The 26,750-nt window shown below is 44.2% G+C and overlaps 2 protein-coding genes across 7 annotated transcripts in view; both read right to left on the bottom strand.

Annotated features, from left to right (window-relative positions):
• Positions 1–9,139, bottom strand: part of LOC130269327 (uncharacterized) — a 33,302-nt gene extending 24,163 nt beyond the window's left edge. Inside the window, exon 1 of the mRNA XM_056518097.1 lies at positions 6,696–9,139. Coding sequence (XP_056374072.1) covers positions 6,696–7,244 — 549 coding nt within the window. The 5' untranslated portion in view covers positions 7,245–9,139. The remainder of the gene's footprint in view (positions 1–6,695) is intronic.
• A 2,894-nt stretch (positions 9,140–12,033) lies between these two features.
• USE1 (unconventional SNARE in the ER 1) overlaps positions 12,034–26,750 on the bottom strand; it is a 91,755-nt gene continuing 77,038 nt past the window's right edge. For 2 of the 6 annotated variants that reach the window (XM_056518095.1, XM_056518091.1), the window contains exons 7-8: positions 17,994–18,156; positions 12,040–13,506 (exon numbers count right to left, since the gene is read on the bottom strand). In XM_056518095.1, coding sequence (XP_056374070.1) covers positions 13,324–13,506; positions 17,994–18,156 — 346 coding nt within the window. In that variant the 3' untranslated portion in view covers positions 12,040–13,323. Of the gene's footprint in view, positions 13,507–17,993; positions 18,157–26,750 lie in introns of all 6 variants that reach the window. The other 4 variants (XM_056518092.1, XM_056518090.1, XM_056518093.1 and 1 more) reach the window with 4 other exon arrangements.

Genomic DNA, 26,750 nt, shown 5'->3' with positions numbered 1-26,750 from the left:
AGATTTGTAATTTACTTCTATTAAAAAATCTTAATCCTTCCAATAGTTATTAGCGTCTGAAGTTGAGTTGTTGTGTTCTGTCTAACTGCTCCCTGATGACTCACGTTCCGGGAGCTGTGCAGTTCCTATGGGGATATTCTCCCATCATGCACAGCTCCCGGGACGTGAAATCATCATTGAGCAGTTAGACAGAAAACTTCAGAAGCTAATAACTATTGGAAGGATTAAGATTTTTTTTAATAGAAGTAATTTACAAATCTGTTTAACTTTACCGGAGCCCCTTAAGGATCGGGGGGTTTTCTGTTTTTGCATTTTCGTTTTTTGCTCCTTGCCTTTAAAAAAATCATAATTTTGCACCTAAAAATCCATATGATTGCTTATTTTTTGCGCCACCAATTCTACTTTGTTTGACGTCAGTCATTTTACCCAAAAATCTACGGTGAAACAGAAAAAAAAAAATCATTGTGAGACAAAATTGAAAAAAACCCCGCTGTTTTGTAACTTTTGTGGGCTTCCGTTTCTACGTAGTAAATTTTCGGTAAAAATGACACCTTATCTTTATTCTGTAGGTTCATACGATTAAAATGATACCCTACTTATATAGGTTTGATTTTGTCGTACTTCTGGAAAAAATCATAACTTCATGCAGGAAAATTAATATGTTTAAAATTGTCATCAGTTTTTAACGGTTCCATTTTTGCATTGATAGGACTTGATTCAAACTTTTAATAGGGGAGGGGTTAAATGATCTTTATTCACTTTTTTTTTTTGCAGGGTTATAGCTCCCATAGGGACCTATAACACTGCACACACTGATCTTTTACATTGATCACTGGTTTCTCATAGGAAACCAGTGATCGATGATTCTGCCGCTTGACTGCTCATGCCTGGATCTCAGGCACTGAGCAGTCATTCGGAAATCGGACAGCGAGGAGGCAGGTAGGGACCCTCCTGCTGTCCTGTAAGCTGTTCGGGATGCCGCTATCCCGAACAGCCCACTGAGCTAACCGGCATGGTTTCACGTTCACTTTAGACGCGGCGTTCAACTTTGAATGCCGCGTCTAAAGGGTTAATAGCGCGCGGCACCGCGATCAATGCCGCACGCTATTAGCCATGGGGCCTGATCGGGAGCGGACACATGACGTTCCAGTACATCATGTGTCCTTGAGGGGTTATATATGCTCTCCTTTACCATGTTTATTCCCTTTATGTATTTAAAAGTCCGCTCTGTCTCTTCTTTCTTCCAAGCTATACATGTTAAGGTCCTGTAACCTTTCCTGCTAAGTTTTATCCTGCAATCCATGTACTAGTTTAGTAGTTCTTTGAACTCTCTCTAGAGTATCTATATCCTTTTGGAGATACGGCCTCCAGTACTGCGCACAATACTCCAAGTGAGGTCTCACCAGTGTTCTGTACAGCAGCATGAGCACTTCTCTCTTTCTACTGCTAATACCTCTCCCTATGCCTCCAAGCATTCTGCTAGCATTTCCTGCAGCTATTTTACATTGTCTTCCTACCTTTAAGTCTTCTGAAATAATTACTACTAAATCCCTGTGTCAAATATTCTATATTCTGCCTGAGGGTTTTTACGCCCCAGGTGCATTATCTTGCACTTATCCACATTAAATTACAGTTGCCAAAGTTCTGACCATTCTTCTAGTTTGCCTAAATCCTTTTCCATTTGGCGTATTCCTCCAGGAACATCAACCCTGTTACATATCTGTGTGTCATCGGCTAAAAGACACCTCACCATCGAGACCTTTTGCAATATCACTAATGAAGAGATTAAACAAGATTGGTCCATGTACAGATCCCTGAGGTACCCCACTGGTGACAAGACCTTGCTCTGAATATACTCCATTGACTACAACCCTCTGTTGTCTGTCACTCAGCCAATGCCTAATCCACTCAACAATATGGGAGTCCAAGCTCAATGACTGTAGTTTATTGACAAGTCTTCTATGTGGGACAGTGTCAAAAGCCTTACTAAAATCTAGATATGCGATGTCTACTGCCCCTCCGCCATCTATTATTTTAGTCACCCAGTCAAAAAAATCTATAAGATTTGTTTGACATGATCTCACTGAAATTAACCCATGTTGTTTTTCATCTTGCAATCCATGGGATTTTAGATGTTCCACAATCCTATCCTTTAGTAGGGTTTCCATTAATTTCCCCACTATTGATGTCAGACTTACTGGCCTATAGTTGCTTGATTTCTCCTTACTACCTTTCTTGTGAATGGGCACGACATTTGCTAATTTCCAATCTTCCGGGACGACTCCTGTTAGCTCACCACTAAGCTCTTTTAATCATTTTGGGTGTATCCCATCAGGCCCCTGTGACTTATTTGTCTTCACTTTAGACAGCAAACATAGAATCTCTTCCTCTGTAAAGACACATGCATCAAATGATTAATTAGTCTTCCTCTCTAATGGAGGTCCTTTTACTTCTTTAAAAACTGAACAGAAGTATTCATAAAGGCAGCCCTTTATTCTCTTCTACATACCTTCCTTCCTTTGTTTTTCATTTAGTTATTCCTTGTTTTAATTTCCTTTTCTCATTTATATATCTGAAGAATGTCTTATCCCCTTTTTTCACAGACTGACCTAGTTTTTCTTCTGCCTGCGCTTTAAAAGTTCTTATAACTTGCTTGGCCTCTTTCTGCCTAGTCTTGTAGATTAGGCAGAAAGAGGTACTAGAGTGGTCTCTTCCTTTTTCTGCTTTTACTGACAAGTCTAATGCAATTTTCTGTTGCCTTCAATAATGCATCTTTTAAGTAGTCCCATTTCTCCTGGACTCCATGTTATCCGTTTCAGTATGATAGGGACTCATTTATGACTAATCTCATGTTTGAAAAATCTGTTTTTCTAAAATCTAACACTTTTGTTTTTGTGTGGGGTGACTCCTTCACTGTTCTTATATTAAACCACACTGATTGGTGATCACTAGATCCCAAGCTTTAACCAACAATAACATCATATACCAAATCCCCATTTGTGAATACCAAATCCAAAATGGCCTCCCTCCGGGTTGACTCCTCAACCACTTGTTGTAGAGATAATCCCAGTAGGGAATTTAGAATATCTGTACTCCTGGCAGAACTAGCTATTTTGGTTTTCCAGTTTATTTCTGGAAGATTGAAGTCTCCCATAATAACTTCTCCTTTCATTGTCATTTTAGCTATTTCTTAAACTAGTAGATTAACTAATTCTTTAACTTGGCCTGGTGGTCTATATATATCACACCTTCTCTAGTTACTGTCTGATTACCAAACTGCAACGTAACATAAACTGACTATGTTGGCCTCACTTACTTGTATTAGGTTAGATTTTATGCTATCTTTCACATATAGGGCCACTCCTCCTCCTTTCTTGCCTTCTCTGTCTCTTCTGTATAAAGAGTACCCTGGTATGGATATGTCCTATTCATTACTTTTATTAAACCATGTCTCAGTAACATCCACTAAATCTACATTCTCAGATGCCATTATTGACCCAAGTTCATTGATTTTATTACCTAAACTGCAGGCATTTGTAGACAGAACTCTGAGCTTGCCATTTCTTAACCTCTGTGCTACTGACATGTTCTGGCATTGTTTTGGGGGGCAATTGGACTCATGGATTTTCACTCTTTTGCCCTCCCCCCCCCCCCCTTCCTAGTTTAAATACTCCTTAGCAAATTCTTGGAATTGTTCACTGAGTACATTTGTTCCTTTCAGAGAAAGATGTAAGCCATCTTTTTTGTACAGTTCCTTTCTATTCCAAGTAGAGCTATCATGAGACACAAAGCCAAATCCTTGCTCTTGACACCATTTACTGAGCCATAAGTTGAACTCCTTAACCCCTTAAGGACGCAGGACGTACTCAAACGGCCCCTTTTTCGAGTCCTTAAGGACTCAGGACGTTTGAGTACGTCCTGTCAAATCCCACAATTCAGTCCAGCGATCTGCGGCAGATTTCGGGTCAATCGGGTCTCCAGTGACCCGGAATTACAGGCTGTTCGGGGCCGTCTCTGACAGCTCCCAGCATGCAAAAAGGGCATGCTGGGAGCTGTAGTTATGCAACAGCAGGAGGCAGACCACCACAACTCTCAGCATGCCCTTATGGGCATGCTGGGACTTATAGATTTGCAACAGCTGGAGGCACATTTTTTCTATGGAAAAGTGTACCTTCAGCTGTTGTGTAACTACAACTCCCAGCTTGCACAAACAGCTAAAGTGCATGCTGGGAGTTGTAGTGGTGCATCTGCTGGTTGCATAACTACAACTCCCAGCATGCCCGTTGGCTGTCGGTGACTGCTGAGAGTTGTAGTTTTGCAACAGCTGAAGGCACACCGAGTTAAGTAGCAAACCAGTGTGTCTCCAGCTGTTGCATAACTACAATCCCCAGCCAAAGTAGTATGCCTCCAGCTGTTGCATAACTACAAGACCCAGCATGCCCTTCCGCTGTCTGTACATGCTGCGGGTTGTAGCTTTTGCAACAGCTGAAGGCACACTGGTTGCAAAACACTGAGTTTGTTACCAAACTCTGTGTTTCACAACCAGTGTGCCTCCAGCTGTTGCAAAACTACAACTCCCAGCATGCACTGATAGACCGTACATGCTGGGAGTTGTAGTTTTGCAACAGCTGGATGTTTCTCCCCCCAATGTGAATGTACAGGGTACACTCACATGGGCGGAGGTTTACAGTAAGTATCCGGCTGCAAGCTTGAGCTGCGGCAAATTTTCTGCCGCAGCTCAAACTGCCAGCGAGAAACTACTGTGAACCCCCGCCCGTGCGACTATACCCTAAAAACACTACACTACACTAACACAAAATAAAAAACACTACATATACACATACCCCTACACAGCCCCCCTCCCCTCCCCAATAAAAATGAAAAACGTCTGGTACGCCACGGTTTCCAAAACGACTACTACCAGTAATATCAGACAGCCACTGACTGTCCAGGCATGCTGGGAGTTTTACAACAGCTGGAGGCCCCCTGTTTAGGAATCACTGGCGTAGAATACCCCTATGTCCACCACTATGCAATCCCTAATTTAGGCCTCATATGCGCATGGCGCTCTCACTTTGGAGCCCTGTTGTATTTCAAGGCAACCGTTTAGGGTCACATATGGGGTATCGCCGTACTCGGGAGAAATTGTGTTACAAATTTTGGGGGGTATTTTCTGCTCTTACGCTTTTTAAAAATGTAAAATTTTGGGGAAAAGAAGCATCTTAGGTAAAAAATTTTTTTTTTTTTTTACATATGCAAAAGTTGTGAAACCCCTGTGGGGTATTATGGTTCACTTTACCCCTTGTTAAGTTCCCCAAGGGGTCTAGTTTCCAAAATGGTCTGCCATGTGTTTTTTTTTTTTTGCTGTCCTGGCACCATAGGGGCTTCCTAAATGCGGCATGCCCCCAGAACAAAATTTCCTTCAAAAAAGCCAAATGTGACTCCTTCTCTTCTGAGAACTGTAGTGTGCCAGCAGAGCACTTTTCACCCCAATATATGGGGTGTTTTCTGAATCGGGAGAAAGTGGGCTTCAAATTTTGGGGGGTATTTTCTGCTATTACCCTTTTTAAAAATGTAAAACTTTTGGGAAACCAAGCATTTTAGGGAATTTTTTTTTTTTTTTTTTACATATGCAAAAGTAGTGAATTACCTGTGGGGTATTAAGGTTTACTTTACCCCTTGTTATGTTCCCCGAGGGGTCTAGTTTCCAAAATGGTATGCCATGTGTTTTTTTTTTTGCTGTTCTGGCACCATAGGGGCTTCCTAAATGTGACATGCCCCCCAAAAACCATGTCGCTCCTTCCCTTCTGAGCCCTCTACTGCGCCCGCCGAACAATTAACATAGACATATGAGGTATGTGCTTACTCAAGAGAAATTGGGTTTCAAATACAAGTAAAGATTTTCTCCTTTTTACCCCTTGCAAAAATTCAAAAATTGGGTCTACAAGAACATGCGAGTGTAAAAAATGAAGATTGTGAATTTTCTCCTTCACTTTGCTGCTATTCCTGTGTAACACCTAAAGGGTTAAAACACTGACAATGTCATTTTGAATACTTTGGGGGGTGCAGTTTTTATAATGGGGCAATTTATGGGGTATTTCTAATATGAAGACCCTTCAAATCCACTTCAAACCTGAACTGGTCCCTGAAAAAAAGCGAGTTTCCAAATTTTTTGAAAAATTGGAAAATTGCTGCTGAACTTTGAAGCCCTCTGGTGTCTTCCAAAAGTAAAAACTTGTCAATTTTATGATGCAGACATAAAGTAGACATATTGTATATGTGAATAAAAAAAAAAATATTTGGAATATCCATTTTCCTTACAAGCAGAGAGCTTCAAAGTTAGAAAAATGCTAAATTTTCAAAATTTTCATCAAATTTTGGGATTTTTCACCAAGAAAGGATGCAAGTTACCACAAAATTTTACCCCTATCTTAAAGTAGAATATGTCACGAAAACTGTCTCGGAATCAGAATGATAACTAAAAGAATTCCAGAGTTATTAATGTTTAAAGTGACAGTGGTCAGAATTGCAAAAAATGACAGAGTCCTTAAGGTGAAAAAGGGCTCAGTCCTTAAGGGGTTAATGCACCTCTGCCTATCATTCTGAACGTTATGCACAGGAAGAACTTCAGAAAATGAAACAGTGGATGCAAAATCCTGTACATCATTACCAAGTGTGATAAAAGATTTCTTCACCTCTGAAACTTTATTGCAAGCCAGGACATTCGTCCCTAGATGGACAAGAACATCGACTTCCCCTTCCTGCTTTGCTTGCTTAACAATATTAAGAATGAGTCTTCTATCTCTTCTAGCAGTAGCACTCGGTAGACCTCTCACAAAACCATTTTCCTTAAGCTCCATACTTCTTATGATTGAATCACCCAGCAACAGCTGTTTTCTTTCAGATTTTACTTTATCTTTTTTCTCCTTGGCTGCAGTCTTGCATACATTAGACATAGGAGTCGATGGTTCCTCACCTTCTGTGCTTGAGCCAATATCCATGTTGCCCTTACATTCTGAGAGTGCTGCAAATGAATTATGGAGACCCACAGACTGTGGAACATGTCTTCTATTCACAACTCTAAGTCTTCCAGAACCTACAGTAACCCATTTGCCATTTCTAGGGGTCCTCTGTAGCAGTGGCATTGTAGCAGTCCCGGTCAGTTTGTTTAACAGATAATTTAACAGCAGACATAACAGCAGAATAATGGCTGCATCTCTGGAGGGGACTGGAGGATAAGGCATGGTATAACAGTAGAATAGTGAGTGCAGCTTTGAAGGTGACTGGAGGATATGGCATGATGTAACAGCAGAAAAGTGGCTAAAGCTCTGGAGGTGACTGTATTATAAGACATGGTGTAACAGCAGAATAGGGAGTGCAGCTCTGGAGGTGGCAGGAGGATAAAGCATTGTTTAAAAGCAGAACAGTGGCTGCAGCTCTGAAGGTGACTGAAGGACAAGACGTGATGTAACAGCAGAATAGTGGCTGCAGCTCTGGAGGTGACTGGAAGACATGATGTAACAGCAAAATAGTGGCTGCAGCTCTGGAGTTTACTGGAAGATAAGACAATGTATTAGCAGAATAGTGGCTGCAGCTCTGGAGGTGACTGTAGGATAAGGCATGGTGTAACAGCACAATAGGGAGAGGGAGGTGGCAGGAGGATAAGGCATGGTGTAAAAGCAGAATAGTGAGTTCAGCTTTGGAGGTGACAGGAGGATAAGATATGGTGCAACAGCAGAATAGGGATTGAAGCTTTAACTGGTTAACGACCATGGACGTGTATACTCGTCCATGTGCCATTAACCGTTGTATGATGCGGGCTCCCGACTTGAGCCTGCGTCATACCGGCCAGCCCCCAGCTGATTCTTGTAGCTGGGGGCCGGCATTAATAGCAGACATGCGGCGATCGCCACGGCCAGTTATTAACCCTTTAGATTGCCGCTGTCAAAGTTGACAGTGGCGTCTACACTCCCTGGAGGTCCAGTGGGGTGGATTGCACCCCCCAGCAGCGCGATTGCAGGGGGATTATTCACTGTAAAGGAGGCCAGAGGGATTAACCTCTGCTGCTGTGGCTGTCCCGGCTCTCCTGTTGATAAAGCCTGGCAGGACCAGGCTTTATCAATGGAGTGCAAATCACACAGATCAATGTGGTTCTATGAACCACATTGATCTGTATGAGGAATCTAATGATTCCTCCTAAAAGTCCCCTAAGGGACATTTACCCCTTCCTTAAAAGTTCCGATCACCCCCCTTTTTCCAAATTCCATATAAAAAATTATAAAAACCTAATAAAAATAAACATATGTGGTATCGCCACGTGCGTAAATGACCGAACTATAAAAATATCATGTTAATTAACCTCTTAAGGACCAAGGGCGTACAGGTACGCCCTTGGTCCTGCTCTCCAGATATAACGCGGGGTTACACAGTAACCCCGCGTCATATCGCGGCGGGCCCGGCGTCATAGTGAAGCCGGGACCCGCCTCTAATAGCGCGCAGCGCCGATCGCGGCGCAGCGCGCTATTAACCCTTTAGCCGCGCGCTCAGAGCTGAGCCGCGCGGATAAAAGTGAAACCGAAAGTGGCCGGCTAGCTCAGTCGGGCTGTTCGGGATAGCCGCGGCTAATCGCGGCATCCCGAACAGCTGACAGGACAGCGGGAGGGCCCCTTCCTGCCTCCTCGCTGTCCGATCGCCGAATGACTGCTCAGTGCCTGAGATCCAGGCCTGAGCAGTCATGCGGCAGAATCGCTGATCACTGGTTTCTTATGAGAAACCAGTGATCAATTATGAAGATCAGTGTGTGCAGTGTTATAGGTCCCTATGGGACCTATAACACTGCAAAAAAAAGTGAAAAAAAAAAGTGAATAAAGATCATTTAACTCCTCCCCTATTAAAAGTTTGAATCACCCCCCTTTTCCAATAAAAAAAAAAAAACAGTGTAAATAAAAATAAAAATAAACATATGTGGTATCACCGCGTGCGGAAATGTCCGAATTATAAAAATATATCATTAATTAAACCGTATATACTCGAGTATAAGCAGAGTTTTTCAGCACGATTTTTTCGTGCTGAAAACACCCCCCTCGGCTTATACTCGAGTGAACTCTCCACCCGCAGTGGTCTTCAACCTGCGGACCTCCAGAGGTTTCAAAACTACAACTCCCAGCAAGCCCGGGCAGCCATCGGCTGTCCGGGCTTGCTGGGAGTTGTAGTTTTGAAACCTCCGGAGGTCCGCAGGTTGAAGACCACTGCGGCCTTCGACATCATCCAGCCCCCTCTCACCCCCTTTAGTTCTGTACAGTACTCACCTCCGCTCGGCGCTGGTCCGGTCCTGCAGGACTGTCCGGAGAGGAGGTGGTCCGGTGGGATAGTGGTTCCGGGCTGCTATCTTCACCGGGGAGGCCTCTTCTAAGCGCTTCGGGCCCGGCCCCAGAATAGTCACGTTGCCTTGACAACGACGCAGAGGTACGTTCATTGCCAACGTACTTCTGCGTCATTGTCAAGGCAACGCCTCTATTCCGGGCCAGAAGCGTGGAGAAGAGGCGCCCCCAGTGAAGATAGCAGCCCGGAACCACTATCCCACCGGACCACCTCCTCACCGGACAGTCCTGCAGGACCGGAACAGCGCCGAGCGGAGGTGAGTACTGTACAGAACTAAAGGGGGGCGAGAGGGGGCTGGATGATGTCGAAGGCCGCAGTGGTCTTCAACCTGCGGACCTCCGGAGGTTTCAAAACTACAACTCCCAGCAAGCCTGGACAGCCGATGGACTGCCCGGGCTTGCTGGGAGTTGTAGTTTTGAAACCTCTGGAGGTCCGCAGGTTGAAGACCACTGCGGGCGGATGATGACAAGAGGATGATGAAGGGGGGGGGGGTGTGGGATGATGAAGGGGGGGTGTGGGATGATGAAGGGGGGTGTGTGGGATGATGACAAGGGGATGATGAAGGGGGGGGTGTGGGATGATTACAAGGGGATGATGAAGGGGGTGGGGATGATGACAAGGGGATGATGAAGGGGGGTGGGGATGATGAAGGGGGGTGTGTGGGATGATGATGAAGGGGGTGGGGATAATGACAAGGGGATGATGAAGGGGGGTGGGATGAGGACAGGTGATGATGATGAGGGTCTGGATGATGACAGGCGGTGATGATGAGGATGTTAATGACGGGGGTCTGGATGATGACAGGGGGGGATGATGTATTTCCCACCCTAGGCTTATACTCGAGTCAATAACTTTTCCTGGGATTTTGGGTTGAAATTAGGGGTCTCGGCTTATACTCGGGTCGGCTTATACTCGAGTATATACGGTATATCATTAATTAAACCGCTCGGTCAATTGCGTGTGCGCCAAAAAATTCCAAAGTCCAAAATAGTGATCAATAAGTCCTATCAATGCAAAAATGGTACCGTTAAAAACTTCAGATCACGGCGCAAAAAATGAGCCCTCATACCGCCCCATACACGGAAAAATAAAAAAGTTATAGGGGTCAGAAGATGACAATTTCAAACGTATAACTTTTCCTGCATGTAGTTATGATTTTTTCCAGAAGTCCGACAAAATCAAACCTATATAAGTAGGGTATCATTTTAATCGTATGGACCTACAGAATAAAGATAAGGTGTCATTTTTACCGAAAAATGTACTACGTAGAAACGGAAGCCCACAAAAGTTACAAAACTGCGTTTTTATTTCAATTTTGTCGCACAAATGATTTTTTTTTCCGTTTCACCGTCGATTTTTGGGCAAAATGACTGACGTCATTACAAAGTAGAATTGGTGGTGCAAAAAATAAGCCATCATATGGATTTTTAGGTGCAAAATTGAAAGAGTTATGATTTTTTAAAGGCAAGGAGCAAAAAACGAAAATGCAAAAACGGAAAACCCCTCGGTCCTTAAGGGGTTAAACTGCATGGTCAATGGCATATACGTAAAAAACAAAAATGGTAGATCATAGCGTAAAAAATTAGCCCTCATACCACCCCGTATACGGAAAAATAAAGCTATAGGGGTCAGAAGAGGACAATTTTAAACATACAAATTTTGGTGCATGTAGTTATAATTTTTTTAAAGTAGTGAAATAAAGAAAAACCTATATAATTTGGGTATCATTGTAACCATATGGACCTACAGAATAAATATATGGTTTCATTTTTACTGAAAAGTGCACTGCGTAGAATTGAAAGATCCCAAAATTGACTAAATGACTTTTTCCCCAATTTTGCCCCACAAATATTTTTTTTCTGGGTTCGCCGTACATTTCGTGGTGAAATGATTGATGTCATTACAAAGTACAATTAGTAGTGCAAAAAATAAACCCTCATATGAGTCGGTAGGTGCAAAATTTAAAGCGTTATGATTTTTTGAAGGTGATAAGGAAAAAACTAAAGTGCAAAAACGGAAAAACCCGTGGTCCTTAAGGGGTAAAAGGTGACTGAACTATAAGACATGGTGTGAATGCACACACATATCTTATTTCACTCTAAAGTCTTCTTTCTCTGTGCAGTGCTGCTTAAAAAGTACCTGTCACCAAATAAACTTTTCTAAATTAACTCAGGCTATGTTCCCTAACTTCTCTTAACACTCTTCCCATCCTTAAAAGAAATTTCTGAGCTTTAAAAAGCTGTGTATCATACCCTTCTTCTTGCTCACAATTTCCCAGCAGGAGAAAAAGGGCATTTCTCAGCAGGCATGACATCACTTCCGCCCTCACATGGTTGCAGTGCTGTGATGAATAGAAGACCTCAGGCTCAGAAGGCGGGGAACAGAACAGAGCCACTTAGTGGCCATTTTTTTTATATATTATATTCTAAACATATTTATGTTGATCATTTTAAAAGCAAGTGAATGGGAATGTGTCTGCTCATTACACAAGGAACACTATATTAAAAGTTTTATTTGGTGACAGGTACTCTAAGGACCTGAAGGACATGTGACTCACATTCTCCTACACAGATCGTGAAGGGGAGAAATTCCTGCATTAAAGTAGGATAATGATGATGCCCCCTCATCAAGCAGCATCCCGTGGGCAGGCACCCCCCCCCCCTCAGCCCCAGGCCCCCAGGCAGTGCCCGACCTTTCAATCCGCCCCTGGTCCTTGCTAGCTTTTGCCCCCTTATTCGGGCCAGAAATCTCAATAAATGAGGAAACATTTCTAAAGCTCTTAGTTCTTTCTAAGTACTATAATACCCAATGCATCACATCTAGGGTGTGATATAGCCTTTCCTTATCATTAGATGGACGAGTACCAAAGGACAGTTTTATAATGTTCCTTTGACAAATTAAATCTAGACACAACCCTGGGAAAGAACGCTGGTTCTGGTTTAAAGATCATTCTGTCGTCCAAAATCTGTGTATGATTCTGAACTAGACAGAGCTGACAACTCCCCTATTCTTCTTGCTGATGTGACTGCTACTACAAGCAAGGTTTTTAGGACTAAGTTTTTAAGGGAGATGGAGGCAATAGGCTCAAATGGGTCAGACATTTGACAGATAAATCCCAGGATGAGGTTCTAGAGAAACTCCAGACTGATAACATCTTAGCTGCCTTAAAAAAAAAAAAAAATTATGACCAAATGATGGTCTGCAGTCTATTGATTATATAGGGCACCCAGTGCTGATACCTGTACTTTCAAAGTGGGTGGTTTTAAGAACTTCTTAAGTCCCCTCTGCAGAAAATCCAGTATGGTGGCTATGTTGGGGATGACTAAGTTGTTTTAACAGTGCAGCATTAACGGCCATTGTTGCTGTGGTGCTTTGTCTGTACGGTGGTAAGGACCAAAGCTGGGGGCCTATTCGGGTAGTAGTGGGGCTGCCTGGCAACTGGGTCATCCCCCTTGTGAGCATGGTGTCGCAGCATTGGTGGTTGCCACCCAGCTCTACGGTAGTTTTAGTTTAGGGACACACTCTTATCAGGTGGCCTTGTTGTGGCAAGTGGGCTTGCACATTTTGATCAAAAGGTACAATAACAACCTGATAAGTGTTTTCTGAAGTTAATTCTTCCTCATTATAGCTAATTCTAGAAGACAGGAATGGATTGCCACCTATTTAAATATTGTTCTGTCGAGGGTCATAAAAAAGGGTGCTGAATACCCTAGTAATTGGCTTTGTACGTATAAATAAAAAACATACACTTCACATAGAACTAAAATCTCTTTTGTTTTAGTGTTGTGAAAAAACTTTTAAGTAAATGGGAAATAGCAGTAAAACACTGGTCTGTCAAACTATTAAATAAATCCATATGTGACTTTTTAGTTGTTTAGATAGATATCCATATCACTGGCTTTTATAAATCACATGAAGAGACTATAACTGATAGTAAAGCTGTCACCGCAGCCGTGGAAAAAGTCGGATGAAGAGTATCATGCTGATAAATGTACAACAAACAAAGATAAGCATGATCCATAATAGCCAATTGACAGATTTCTTTGCATGCTGCTCCAGGCGATCTGATTCAGTCTTCAGCTTCTCAAAGTTCTGGTCCGCCAGTTTTAAAGATTGGGTAAGTGTCTAAATGAATAAAGAGATGTGTTACATTAGTGTTATTCACAATAGCCATCTCCATATGCTAACCTATGTTTAACCACTTAAGGACATTGGACGTAAATGTACATCCTGATGCCCTGGTACTTCGCTCACCAGTACATACATTTACGTCCTGTACGTGAAGGGAGCGCAAGAGATGCCATCATTTCATGCACAGAGGGTCCTGGCTGCTATCAGAAGCAATGGACCTATCGGTAATGGCGAGCCAAGACGGCAGACTGAGGTCCGCTCACCTGCCTCTGGCCACTCTCACAGGGTCTTTTTCTCCGGTCTGCCTTCTAGCAGAACAGAGAAGTAGATCACTGATTAAACTGATCAGTGCTATGCCTATGCATAGCACTGAACACTATTAAAAATCTAATGGTTGCTATAAATAGTCCCCTATAGGGACATAAAAAATGTAAAATAAATTGTAAAAAAAAAATAGTTTAACTTTTTTTTGAATAAGCCCCTCCCGCAATAAAAAGTTTAACTGCCCATATTTCCTATTTTACCCCAAAAAATGTAAAAAAAAATAATTAGTAGGCATACTTGGTATTAGCAAGTGTACGCAAATGTCCAAACTATCAAAATATAAAAGTTGACCCCCTATGGTGAAACGGTGTAAAACATATACAGTCATCGCCGTAAATGTTGGCACCCCTGAAATTTTTCTAGAAAGTGAAGTATTTCTCACAGTATTTTGCTATGCACATGTTTATTCTCTTAGTGTGTATTGGAACTAAACAAAAAAAGGGAGGGAAAAAAAGCAAATAATGTCACGCCAAACTGCAAAAATGGGCTGGACAAAATTATGGCACCCTTAAAGGGGTATTCCAGGACTTTTTTTTCATTTGACTATGCTACAGGTGCTGTAAAGTTAGTGTATTTCATAATATAGTGTCTGTACCTGTGTGTGATGGTTTTCTCACAATCCTTCTGTGATTTTCACCCCAATATTTATTTTTAACAGCATACAAAATTACTGTTGTCTCAGATTTTTACCAGGTTGCCTGTCTGCTTCAATGGGTGAAGGGATCGCTTGGTGGGAGAGAGATCAATCTGCAATCTAATGCAACAGCTGTAGGCACCCTGATTGAAAACCACAGGTCTTTTGAATGGATGCAGCTCATTTATGTTTCAATGGGTGGGTGGCTGATGTGTGGGAGGGAGGAAAATGGAATTATGGTATTTGTAGTAAAAAAAAAAAAAAAAAAAAAAGAAAACTCAAGCAGGAAATATCAGTTCTCATAAAGCTAGCCACAGTATTATGGTAATCTGACAACATAGCCATTTAGCCCCAAGACAAGCGCAGATCCTTCCTTCCTATCTGCCAGATACGTACTAAAATCACCTTATGGTGGATAACCCCTTTAACTTAATATTTGGTTGCACACCCTTTGGAAAAAAAATAACTGAAATCAGTCTCTTCCTATAACCATCAATAAGCTTCTTACACCTCTCAGCCGGAATGTTGGACCACTCTTCCTTTGCAAACTACTCCAGGTCTCTCTTCTTGGAAGGGCTTTTCCCAACAGCAATTTTAAGATCTCTCCACAGGTGTTCAATGGGATTTAGATCTGGACTCATTGCTGGCTACTTCAGAATTCTCCAGCGCTTTGTTGCCATGCATTTCTGGGTGCTTTCTGACATATGTTTGGGGTCATTGTCCTGCTGGAAGACCCAAGATCTCAGGCTAAACCCAGCTTTCTGACACTGGGCTGTACAGTGCGACCCAAAATCCATTGGTAATCCTCAGATTTCATGATGCCTTGCACACATTCAAGGCACCCAGTGCCAGTGTCAGCAAAACAACCCCAAAACATCATTGAAACTCCACCATATTTCACTGTAGGTACTGTGTTCTTTTCTTTGTAGGCCTCATTCCGTTTTCGGTAAACAGTAGAATGATGGGCTTTACCAAAAAGCTCTATCTTGATCTCATCTGTCCACAAAACGCTTTTTTATGTCTCTGTGTCAGCAGTGGGGTCCTTCCGGGTCTCCTGCCATAGCATTACATTTCATTTAAATGTCAACGGATAGTTCACGCTGACACTGATGTTCCCTGAGCTTGCAGGACAGCTTAAATATCTTTGGAACTTGTTTGGGTCTGTTTATCCACCATCCGGACACCTTTCATAAATTTTTCTCTTCCATCCACACCCAGGGAGATTAGCTACAGTGCCATGGGCAAGGCTGGATTAACGTAGGGGAGGATGGAGCTGCCGCTCCAAGCCCCTATGTTAAAATAGGCCCAGTGAATAGCAAGGGCGGCCCGCGATAGAGGGCCGGCCATGCGATGTCCCATGCCCGCAGGGGAACCCCATCACATTCGGGACATCCCTGTGTCCTGAAAAATCTTTTCAGGACACAAGGATGTGCCGGCGGTTACCTCTCTGCGGCGGTCCCCGTGTTAACTTTAAAAACGCAGGGGCTGCTGGGAGGTAGCGCACGCAGGGACCCCGGTCCGGAGGAGCGGTGCTCAGAACACTGTGGCAGTAAACAGGCATACAGCCTCCAGCCATACACTGTATATGGCTGAAGGCTGTATGTCTGTGGGGGAACTGTACTGCACCTAATGTGGGGAGCTATACTGCACCTAATGTGGGGAGCTATACTGCACCTAATGTGGGGGAACTGTACTGCACCTAATGTGGGGGAACTGTACTGCACCTAATGTGGGGAGCTATACTGCACCTAATGTGGGGGAACTGTACTGCACCTAATGTGGGGAGCTATACTGTACCTAATGTGGGGAGCAATACTGCACCTAATGTGGGGGAACTGTACTGCACCTAATGTGGGGGACTATACTGCACCTAATGTGGGGAGCTATACTGCACCTAATGTGGGGGAACTGTATTGCACATAATGTGGGGGAACTGTATTGCACATAATGTGGGGGAACTGTACTGCACCTAATGTGGGGGAACTATACTGCACCTAATGTGGGGGAACTATACTGCACCTAATCCGGGGAACTATACTGCACCTAATCCGGGGAACTATACTGCAACTAATCCGTCTTCCAGACAGCCTTAATCTGGCCCTGGTTAAAATAGATCAAGTATTATAAACATACAGGCCTATAAGTAGATTACCTGTGCAGAGGAAGAGTGGGGCAGTTGCCCATAGCAACCAATCAGATCAGTTCTTTCATTTCTCAAAAGGCAAGAAGCGATCTGATTGGTTGTTATGGGCAACTGCACCCCTATTCCTCTACAGTCTTGCACTGGGCCCACCAATGTGTAAAAACAGCCCTGATAGGGATTATAGCTAGCTAGCTACCTACCAGCCAATCAGCGAACCTGGCTACCTACCTACATGGCTACCTAGCTAGCTACTTACCCAGCAAGCTTACAACCGACCCAGCTACCTATCTAGCCAGGCAACAACCCAATTAAATACCTACCTACGTCACACTCTGTGTATCATGCTGTTTGCACATAATGTAAGTAAATGGCATTGCACTAAAACCCACAAACCCACAAATAGCCGCAACACAGCTGTTGTGTCATGTCAACTTTAGGCCCAACAAAATCTTCAGCACCAGGCCCATGATGCTCTTAATCCGGCCCTGGCCATGGGTTGCAAACTTCTTGATAATGTTGCGCACTGTGGACAAAGGCAAATCTAGATCTCTGGAGATGGACTTGTATTGATATTTTTTTCACAATTTTGGTTCTCAAGTCCTCAGACAGTTCTCTTCTCTTTCTGTTGTCCATGCTTAGTGTGGCACACACAGACACACAATGCAAAGACTTCTCTTTGCATTGTGAGAGAAGTGAACTTCTCTCCTTTTTATCTGCTTTCAGGTGGAATTGTTATATTGCCCACACCTGTTACTTGCCCCAGGTGAGTTTAAAGGAGCATCACATGCTTGAAACAATCTTATTTTTCCACAATTTTGAAAGGGTGCCAATAATTTTGTCCAGACCATTTTTGGAGTTTGGTGTGACATTATGTCCAATTTGTTTTTTCCCCTCCTTTTTTGGTTTAGTTCCAATACACACAAAGGGAATACACATGTGTATCGCAAAATATGTGTTACTGCAATCCTTTTCTGTGAGAAGTACTTAATTTTCTTGAAAAATTTCAGGGGTGCAAACATTTACGGTCATGACTGAAACATGAGTATCATTTTAATCGTATTGACCTACAGAATAAATAGAACATGTCATTTTATAGTAAGGTGTAAAGTGTGAAAATGAAACCCTCTAAATTTGAAAAATTGCGGTTTTCTTTTCAATTTCTCCACATAAATATAATTTTTTTTAAATTACATTTTATGGTAAAACGAGTGCCGTCTTTATAATTTACAATGTGTCGTGCAAAAATCAAGCCCTCACATGGGTCTGTGGATAGAAATATAAAAGAGTTATGGTTCTAAGAATGCAAGTAAAAAAAATAAAAAATTGGCTGCGTCCTCAAGGGGTTAAGCAGATATTTACTGCCTTCTCTAAGTCATTTACCTGGTTGTCCTGTTTAATGACATTTTGTGCTGCTAAGGTGTTATTCTTAAGATTCTGAGTAAGACGCAACATCTCCTCTGCTAGCTTCTCTTGCATGTTATGGTGATGCTGTAGCATTGCGTCAAGCTCTGCTGAGGATTGTTTGTCATCGGAAGTGGAGCCCCTGTAAGAAGTAAATCAATTGTTATGTTAACAATGTCTTAATTTTATATTATTCACTGCAGCATAAAGAAAGAAAACTAAACTATAAGTTTAGGCAATGACAATGACTAAGAACAAAGGCTACTGCATACAGGATTTAAAAGGGTATTTGGTACCAAAGCAAACTGGCATTTTTGCCAACCCACCCACAAGAATTATTGCAGTGACAGATAGTGCTGGACTGTGGAAGTAGGTACTACTTATAGGCCAGGTCCTTTTCAAACTGTATTGGGACAAACAGAGCTTTTATATGTCCAATCCTTTAACATCACATCACAGGTTGGATCCATTTAACTCCTTTGTGTCTTTTATTTGCACTGTATATTTATATCCTTGTCTTCACCTTACCCTTACCTGCCTCCTCCCTGTCCGATCGGTCCTCTGCTGCCCCAGGAAGCCTCAGCAGGCTGGAGCAGCAGAGCATTGCTAACACTGATCAATGCTGAGACAAAGCTCAGCATTGGACAGTGTATGCAATCGAAAGATTGCATGGTATCGCCAAAAAAAAGGAGGAATTTTAAAAAATAAAATAAAAGTGAATTAACCCCTTCCTAAAGAAAGTTTGAATCCCTCCATTTTCCCATTTTTTAAATAATGTAATAAAAATGAAAAATAATCATCATATGTGGTACCTCTGCGTAAATGAATGAACTATAAAAATATTAGATTAGTTAAACCACATGGTTGATGACGTACACCACATAAAAAAACACCAAAGTCCAAATTTGCGAACTTTTGGTCCCTTCATATACCATAAAAGGAGATTTTTTTTGTACTCACCGTAAAATCTCTCTCATAGCCTTCATTGGGGGACACCTATACTGATGGGTATATGCTCTTGCCACTAGGAGGCCCTGACACTAGGAAAAGAAGTCGCCCCCTCCCTGGAAGGATATACCCGCCCACTGGAAGTAAAGTAATCCGTTTTGTCACAATGCAGTAGGAGAAGCCAACAAAGAAATATGTCCGAAGAACCCTAGAAAAGAATCCCGGATGAAAAGAATATCCGGACAAAAAAATTAAGAAATATGTGGGTGTGGTGTCCCCCCCAATGAAGGCTACAAGAAAGATTTTATGGTGAGCACAAAAAAATCTCCTTTTCTCGGTTCATTGGGGGACACCTATACTGATGGGACGTACCAAAGCAGTCCCCTAGGGTGGGAATAACAACCACTAGCGAAAGGGAATCCGTTCCGAGACTGAACCCACTTGTCCGTAAGGCCTGCGGACGAGACCCCAGGCCAGAGAAAACCGAGGCCCAGAAACAGAGCTCCCGGAAGATCCCCCAGCCATGGAGATGAGATCGAAGGAAGGGACCGTTCTTCGCAGGGACTCTAAATCTATGGTCCTCATAGAGAGACCAGAAAAAGTCGACAAGGAAGCCAGGGGGGCCGGAACCAACCCGGAAGGAGGTAGGAAATCAACTCTAAGGAACAAAGAACCAGACAGAGGGCTAGCCCGGCTAGGAAACAAAAATGGAAAACGGCACAACAAAAGAAAAAGAGACTGAAACTGGCTCTAGAGAGGCCTAGTGCGGAAGATCGAAGATCTGAACATCTGCAGACCCAAAACCCCTATCCAGGAGCCAGCTGCGACGCACCTGGGAGGTAACATAGCTCACTGGTGTAATCCGTATGACCGGAACGCCCTCCCTTCTGAGAGAACATGGACCCCGAAGGAGAAGATGGGAGGGAATAATGGTCAAGAAGGAATGTCCAGAAAAGGGGCATCCCGGAACACCAGAGCGACAGACATAGGAAATGGAGGTTCCTGAGTCACCTGAAAGATGGACACGGAAGAGTAAAACGGCCAAGAAAGGAGCGAAGGACCCTGAAAAGGAGTATCCGGGACACTATAGCGGCCGACATGGGAATTGGAGGTTCCCGAGTCCCCTGGAAGACTAACACCCGAAGGGTAAGGAAACCCAACGTCCATGAAACACTGAAGGTGACAAAGATCTGTGCCAAGACAGAAGAAGTGCGTTACAGAAAGACCGCCCCATAAATGAGATCGCAGGGAAATCTGTGCAGGACCGCTAAACATGCGCAAGAACTCAACCATCACTAAGACCCAAAGAACCAGGAGGGCTGACAGAGAAGAAGGCACGCCAAAGCGTCCCAGCATAGTGGCCAAGACAGGGAGACCAACCGGTCCTAGGCCCTAGAGGTCAGAGCGGACCAGAGCACTCTGAAGCAACAACCTGTCAGGACGGGAACGGAGGGGAAACAAAAGGGAACCTGGCTGGGACTCCCAGGCTCTTGGCACAGAAAGGTAACTCTAGAAAACTGTGGAGTCAGTGTAGTGCTACTAACACTGTCAATGGAAGGAGGAACACACCCTACCAGGGAGATTGCGCCAAGGGGGGGGGGGGGGGGGGAGGAGACCAAACGACTGGGCTAGACCAGCTGTCGCCAAGCCACACATGATAGCAGGAACCCCTCCGACAGAGGGGAGTGACAAGGCTGCCTGAGCAGCAGTAGATAACCAAGAAACAGGAAGAGAGCAAGGCTGCAATAGTGGGCAGTAAGCACACAGGCAGAGACAGTGAAAAGCACTACTGAATGCTCTAAGCGAAAAACAAGGGCCCAGACAGATATCCCACCTATAAAGTGGGAAGAGAGAGAGGACTCCATCTCGGTAGTAGAAAGAGACCAGCGAAATAGTCCCCCTAGTGGAGGGGAAAACAAGGGGTGGTGGAGATGAAACTCAGGCACTGACCATGTCAAGCCCCCTGATCCCCTGTACCCCCATGGAAGGAGGATTGTCAAAGTGCACCAGGCACTGTAGGAGCAGGGACAAGCCGCCCTGTGGCAACGGACAAAGTACTGGGTGGTCGAAGTCCCCAGGAACTCTCCGAGAACATATCGAGGAGCCAATCTGTGTCCCCAGATGAATCGGAATCCTGGACACTGGAGCTGGGCAAAGATGCAAAGACGTGACTACAAATGCAAGGAAGAAGCACACACACAGCAACAAACAGCGTTGAGAGGAAAACCACATCGGGGTGAAACCCCGGGCCAGATTGGCACCAACGGAGCCAGTCTAGTCATGTGTAAGGCAACCGAGCAGGCACCTGAGCCACCCTGCACAGGTATCCAGGAAGGCATAAGGGGGGGGGGGGGGGTTAGGCACTGAAGTGTCTGTGATGCCAGACCAGGCTCCATGCCAGAACAGAGGTGCTCAATCACTGCAGACTTGCGGAAACAAGATTACAGGAAGGTCTGAAGCCCACCCCACTAACAAAAGGGAAGGTGGGCTCTACACGTGCCGAGGGACCTAACATAAGTAGGGTCACAGACATGGATACCTCTCGATAGTAGTGAGGAACCAATATTGCTGCCACGAAAGGAATCGCAGACATCCAAATCCGCAGTATGAAAGACAGGCTCAGCACCCAATGGTGTGTCACACCATGCCCCTAGCAGATCAATGTGGCACACTTACAAAGGGGAAACAGAGTGCTGCAGTTGCTGTAAAAAAAACATGGAACCTGTAGGAAATGCCCACACCCCATTTTCTAATGGTTCCCCACACCAGGACTGCTGTCCCAGATGCAAGAGATGAAGGAGATATGTGGGGAAGGAAACATGCAGAGACAGCCTGAATGGTATAAACGGTTCAATGAACCCACAGAGACACACTTCGTGGAAATTCACATGGAAAGTTAGTCCCCGGGATGCAGTGACGGGAGCGGCAGGAAAGGGGGAGGTGACCTGGTGGATTAGAAACCCTGCAGACACAGTCTCGCTATATGGCATAGGGACCATGACCACACCTGGTCCCGCAGTCAGAACCACACACTGAAAGTGGGTTACCAGCCTTCAGCCGTGAGAATGGCAGACATGCAGAGAGGGACCTAGTAAAGCAAGGAACCCTGCTAAACAGTATGTGCTGCACTGAATAGGGAACATGGAGCAACATGGGTTGACTCACTCAGAACTACACTTCCGCAGTGGGATACCTGAACTTCCGTCCACGGAATGGGAAATGTATGGTAGTTGACCCGACGTAGCAGTAAATCATGGCTGACCGGATTCCTGAACGGAACGCACAGAATCACTCCTTGGAACCCTTCCACAGAAAGTGGGGTATCAGAGTGCGGCCGATACGATGAGCGACCTGGTGGTGCCGGAGACCATGCAGACGAAGTCTGGCTGACCGGCATCATCCCTGTGCACTTGCAGGAACCCTCGTCCAGAGTCCTCCCACGCAGAAAGGTACAGGAAAATACCACCAAGCACGTGGCAGCCCAGTGGATAGAATTTCCGTCACCCTGGAAGATCAGGGGAGGTTGAGGAGCCCTGGATTGTATCCCTGTCACCCTGAAAAGGGTCGATAGGACATGTAGGGTCACTTCTTCGGCCACCGCGCCATAGCAGTGGGACCATAACTCCTAAAGGGCGTCCTAGAGGTGTAGGAGACCATGAAGACCACTGTCCAGCTTACTGGCATAGGGTCCCCTTGTACCTATAACGACACCCTTAGGACTCCTCACATTATAAGAGGGGTACAGGAACTCCAGCCAAGCACAATGATGGGAGACGGGTGGTGGCAGGAACCGAGCAGGCAACAGTCTGGCTTATCAATAGAGAACACCCCCAGGCGCTGGTGCCCTATTATCGCATATGGAGGGATGGGGAGGCCTGGGGCTATGGATAGTATCCCTGCCATCCTGGGAGATCAGGGGAGGCTAAGGAGCCGTGGATTGTATCTCCGTCGCCCTGCACAAAATCCATTGTACATGCCGGGTCACTCCTTCAGACACCACTTGTTAGCAGTGGGGAGCCGTAATTCCAGCCGTGGATGCGGCAGCCATGTGATGAGTGACTGGCGGCAGAGGAAACCATGCAGACCAGTCCATGTCCACGTAGGAACATGTGCTTGAACACCTCCCTCTAGAAGTGGGTGGTCCAGCACACTAGCAACAGATTACGAAGACATATAAAGGACCTGTGGGAGTAAACTGATACCACTGCGGTTTCCCAGCACCCTTCTGGGAATAAAGACCACAAAGTGGACACTTGATGTCTAAAGACACAAGAGAACGAAACTACTGGGAAAGGCCCTCAGCTAAGGTCAAGGATGCGGATGCATCTGCAGGGGCATCCCACCAGTGTCTCGCCCTGGGTAAGGGGCTGGAATGCAGCTGTGGGCACGGCAGACATGTCATGGCAGAAATGCCACGCACAATATCCCTGAGCTGGCGAAGAGAACTTTGCCTCTTCAGGTGATAAAACAGGGTGGCGGAAGCAAGTATTACAGCGGCCCCCAAAAATAACATTTAATACATGGTCCCCAGACCGGAAACCCAGCAAGATTAAACCGGTAAAAAGCAGACATAAAAAGACTGCAATAGCTGTCTGCTGCCTCAAGGAGAAGCCAAACAAGGGACCAGAAAGTAGGGGATGCAATCTCCTGAATGGCCACAAGAGGGGGGTAAGAACATGGACTGAGAAACTAAAGATTTTTTTTTTTTTTTTTTGTAAAAAGAGCGCAGGAAGCAGTGCGCTGCACAGGTACCACAAGGCCAGAACCTGCCAGACCCCCGGAAGAGAGAGGCTGAGAACTGCCGATGGGGTGCCCCGACCCCTGCAGAGTGCCCAGTCACTGCTGAGCAGGGAGCTCCGGATATCACGATCGATGCGGGGAGCTGCCGGAGCCAAATGGCGGGCCCTGTCGTCCAAGCGTTCGGCCTCCCGTCGCCCCAGGAACAAGGTGAGAGAGAGGCGCATAATGGCGCCGTTGAAAGGAAAGTGAAAGTGCAGGCAGCGAAAAAGGTGGCCAGCACAAAGGAGCAGAGCCGGCTGTCTATATATGTACAGTACCACTGTGCGGCAAGAGAATGAGCTGCCGCACAGCCCACCGAGCCCCTACACCCAAGAGCCCCAATAAAAAAATGTCAGGGATATCCCCTGATGACAATCCCCGATAATCCTTGGAATTAACCCCTGTCAGGGTAAAATGTGATAAAAAGTGATCCCATCAAAACAAAAAAGGTACCAATAAAAGCTACAGACCATGGGGCAAAAAATGAGCCCTCATAAAAATTAAGTTATAGGGGTCAGAAGACGACATTTTTAACCCCTTAAGGACCAAGCCTATTTTGGCCTTAAGGACCAGGCCAATTTTATTTTAGCATTTTCGTTTTTTCCTCCTCGCTTCTAGAAATCATAACTCTTTTATATTTTCATCCACAGATGATTATGAGGGCTTGTTTTTTGCGCGACCAGTTGTACTTTGTAATGATATCACTAATTTTACCATAAAATGTATAGCATGCATGTTGTTTTATTCTGTGGGTCAATACAATTAAAATGCTACCCATGATTACATACTTTTCTATTATTGTACCACTTTAAAAAAAAACTCAAACTTTTTTTAACCAAATTGGTAGTTTAAAATTCCTCTATTTTTACAGGACTATTTTATAGGGGACTATTTATAGCAATCACTTGATTGCAGATACTGAGCAGTGCTATCTCAGACCAGAACAGAAGACCCCTGATGATGGACGGAGGCAGATGAGGGGACCTCTGTCCGCCATTATGGATGATCGGATCCCCGCGGCAGCGCTGCAGGCAATCCGATCATCCATTTTAAGTGCCGCACATGTTCAATACAGCATCTGAGTACATGACGTAAATGTACTTCATGGTGCATTAAAGGTGTACTCCGGTGGATTTTTTTTTTTTTTTAAATCAACTGGTGCCAGAAAGTTAAACATATTTGTAAATTACTTCTATCTTAATCCTTCTAGTACTTATTAGCTGCTGAATACTGGAGAGGAAATTCTTTTCTTTTTGGAACACCGAGCTCTCTGCTGACATCATGACCACAATGCTCTTTGCAGACATCTCTGTCCATTTTAAGAACTGTCCAGAGTAGAAGAAAATCCCCATAGCAGACATATGTTGCTCTGGACAGTTCCTAATATGGACAGAGATGTCAGCAGAGAGCACTGTGGTCATGATGTCAGCAGAGAGCTCTGTGTTCCAAAAAGAAAAGAATTTCCTCTGTAGTATTCAGCAGTTAATAAGTACTGAAAGCCTTAAGATTTTTTTAATAGAAGTCATTTACTAATCTGTTTAACTTTCTGACACCAGTTGATTTAAAAAAAAAAAAATAAATAAAATTCCACCGGAGTACCCCTTTAACCCCTTAAGGACCAAGGACGTACCGGTACGTCCTTGGTCCTGCTCTTCTGATATAACGCGGGGTTACACAGTAACCCCGCGTCATATCATGGCGGGCCCGGCGTCATAGTGAAGCCGGGACCCGCCTCTAATAGCGCGCAGCGCCGTTCGCGGCGCCGCGCGCTATTAACCCTTTAGCCGCGCGCTCAAAGCTGAGCCGCGCGGCTAAAAGTGAAAGTGAAAGTTCCCGGCTAGCTCAGTCGGGCTGTTCGGGATAGCCGCGGCTAATCGCGGCATCCGGAACAGCTGACAGGACAGCGGGAGGGCCCCTTCCTGCCTCCTCGCTGTCCGATCGCCGAATGACTGCTCAGTGCCTGAGATCCAGGCATGAGCAGTCATCCGGCAGAATCGTTGATCACTGGTTTCTTATGAGAAACCAGTGATCAACATAGAAGATCAGTGTGTGCAGTGTTATAGGTCCCTATGGGACCTATAACACTGCAAAAAAAAAAAGTGAAAAAAAAAAGTGAATAAAGATCATTTAACTCCTCCCCTATTAAAAGTTTGAATCACCCCCCTTTCCAATAAAAAAAAAAACAGTGTAAATAAAAATAAAAATAAACATATGTGGTATCACCGCGTGCGGAAATGTCCGAATTATAAAAATATATCATTAATTAAACCGCTCGGTCAATGGCGTGCGCGCAAAAAAATTCCAAAGTCCAAAATAGTGCATTTTTGGTCACTTTTTATATCATTTAAAAATGAATAAAAAGTGATCAATAAGTCCTATCAATGCAAAAATGGTACCGTTAAAAACTTCAGATCACGGCGCAAAAAATGAGCACTCATACCGCCCCATACACGGAAAAATAAAAAAGTTATAGGGGTCAGAAGATGACAATTTTAAACGTATTAATTTTCCTGCATGTAGTTATGATTTTTTCCAGAAGTCCGACAAAATCAAACCTATATAAGTAGGGTATCATTTTAATCGTATGGACCTACAGAATACATATCAGGTGGCATTTTTACCGAAAAATGTACTACGTAGAAACGGAAGCCCCCAAAACTTACAAAACAGCGTTTTTTTTTCAATTTTGTCGCACAATGATTTTTTTTCCCGCTTCACCATAGATTTTTGGGCAAAATGACTGACGTCATTACAAAGTAGAATTGGTGGCGCAAAAAATAAGCCATCATATGGATTTTTAGGTGTAAATTTGAAAGAGTTATGATTTTTTTAAAGGCAAGGAGCAAAAAACGAAAATGCAAAAACGGAAAAACCTCCGGTCCTTAAGGGGTTAAGTACCACACACCATGATGTACATTTACGTCCATTGTCGTTAAGGGGTTAAACATACAACTTTTGGTGCATGTAGTTATAATTTAATATAAAATAAAACCTACATAAGTAGGGTAT

The sequence above is a fragment of the Hyla sarda genome, chromosome 1, assembly GCF_029499605.1.
Source record: "Hyla sarda isolate aHylSar1 chromosome 1, aHylSar1.hap1, whole genome shotgun sequence".
NCBI classification, from domain to species: domain Eukaryota; kingdom Metazoa; phylum Chordata; class Amphibia; order Anura; family Hylidae; genus Hyla; species Hyla sarda.
The sequence above is the reverse complement of the archived record's forward strand: the minus strand, read 5'-3'. Positions and strand labels throughout refer to the sequence as shown.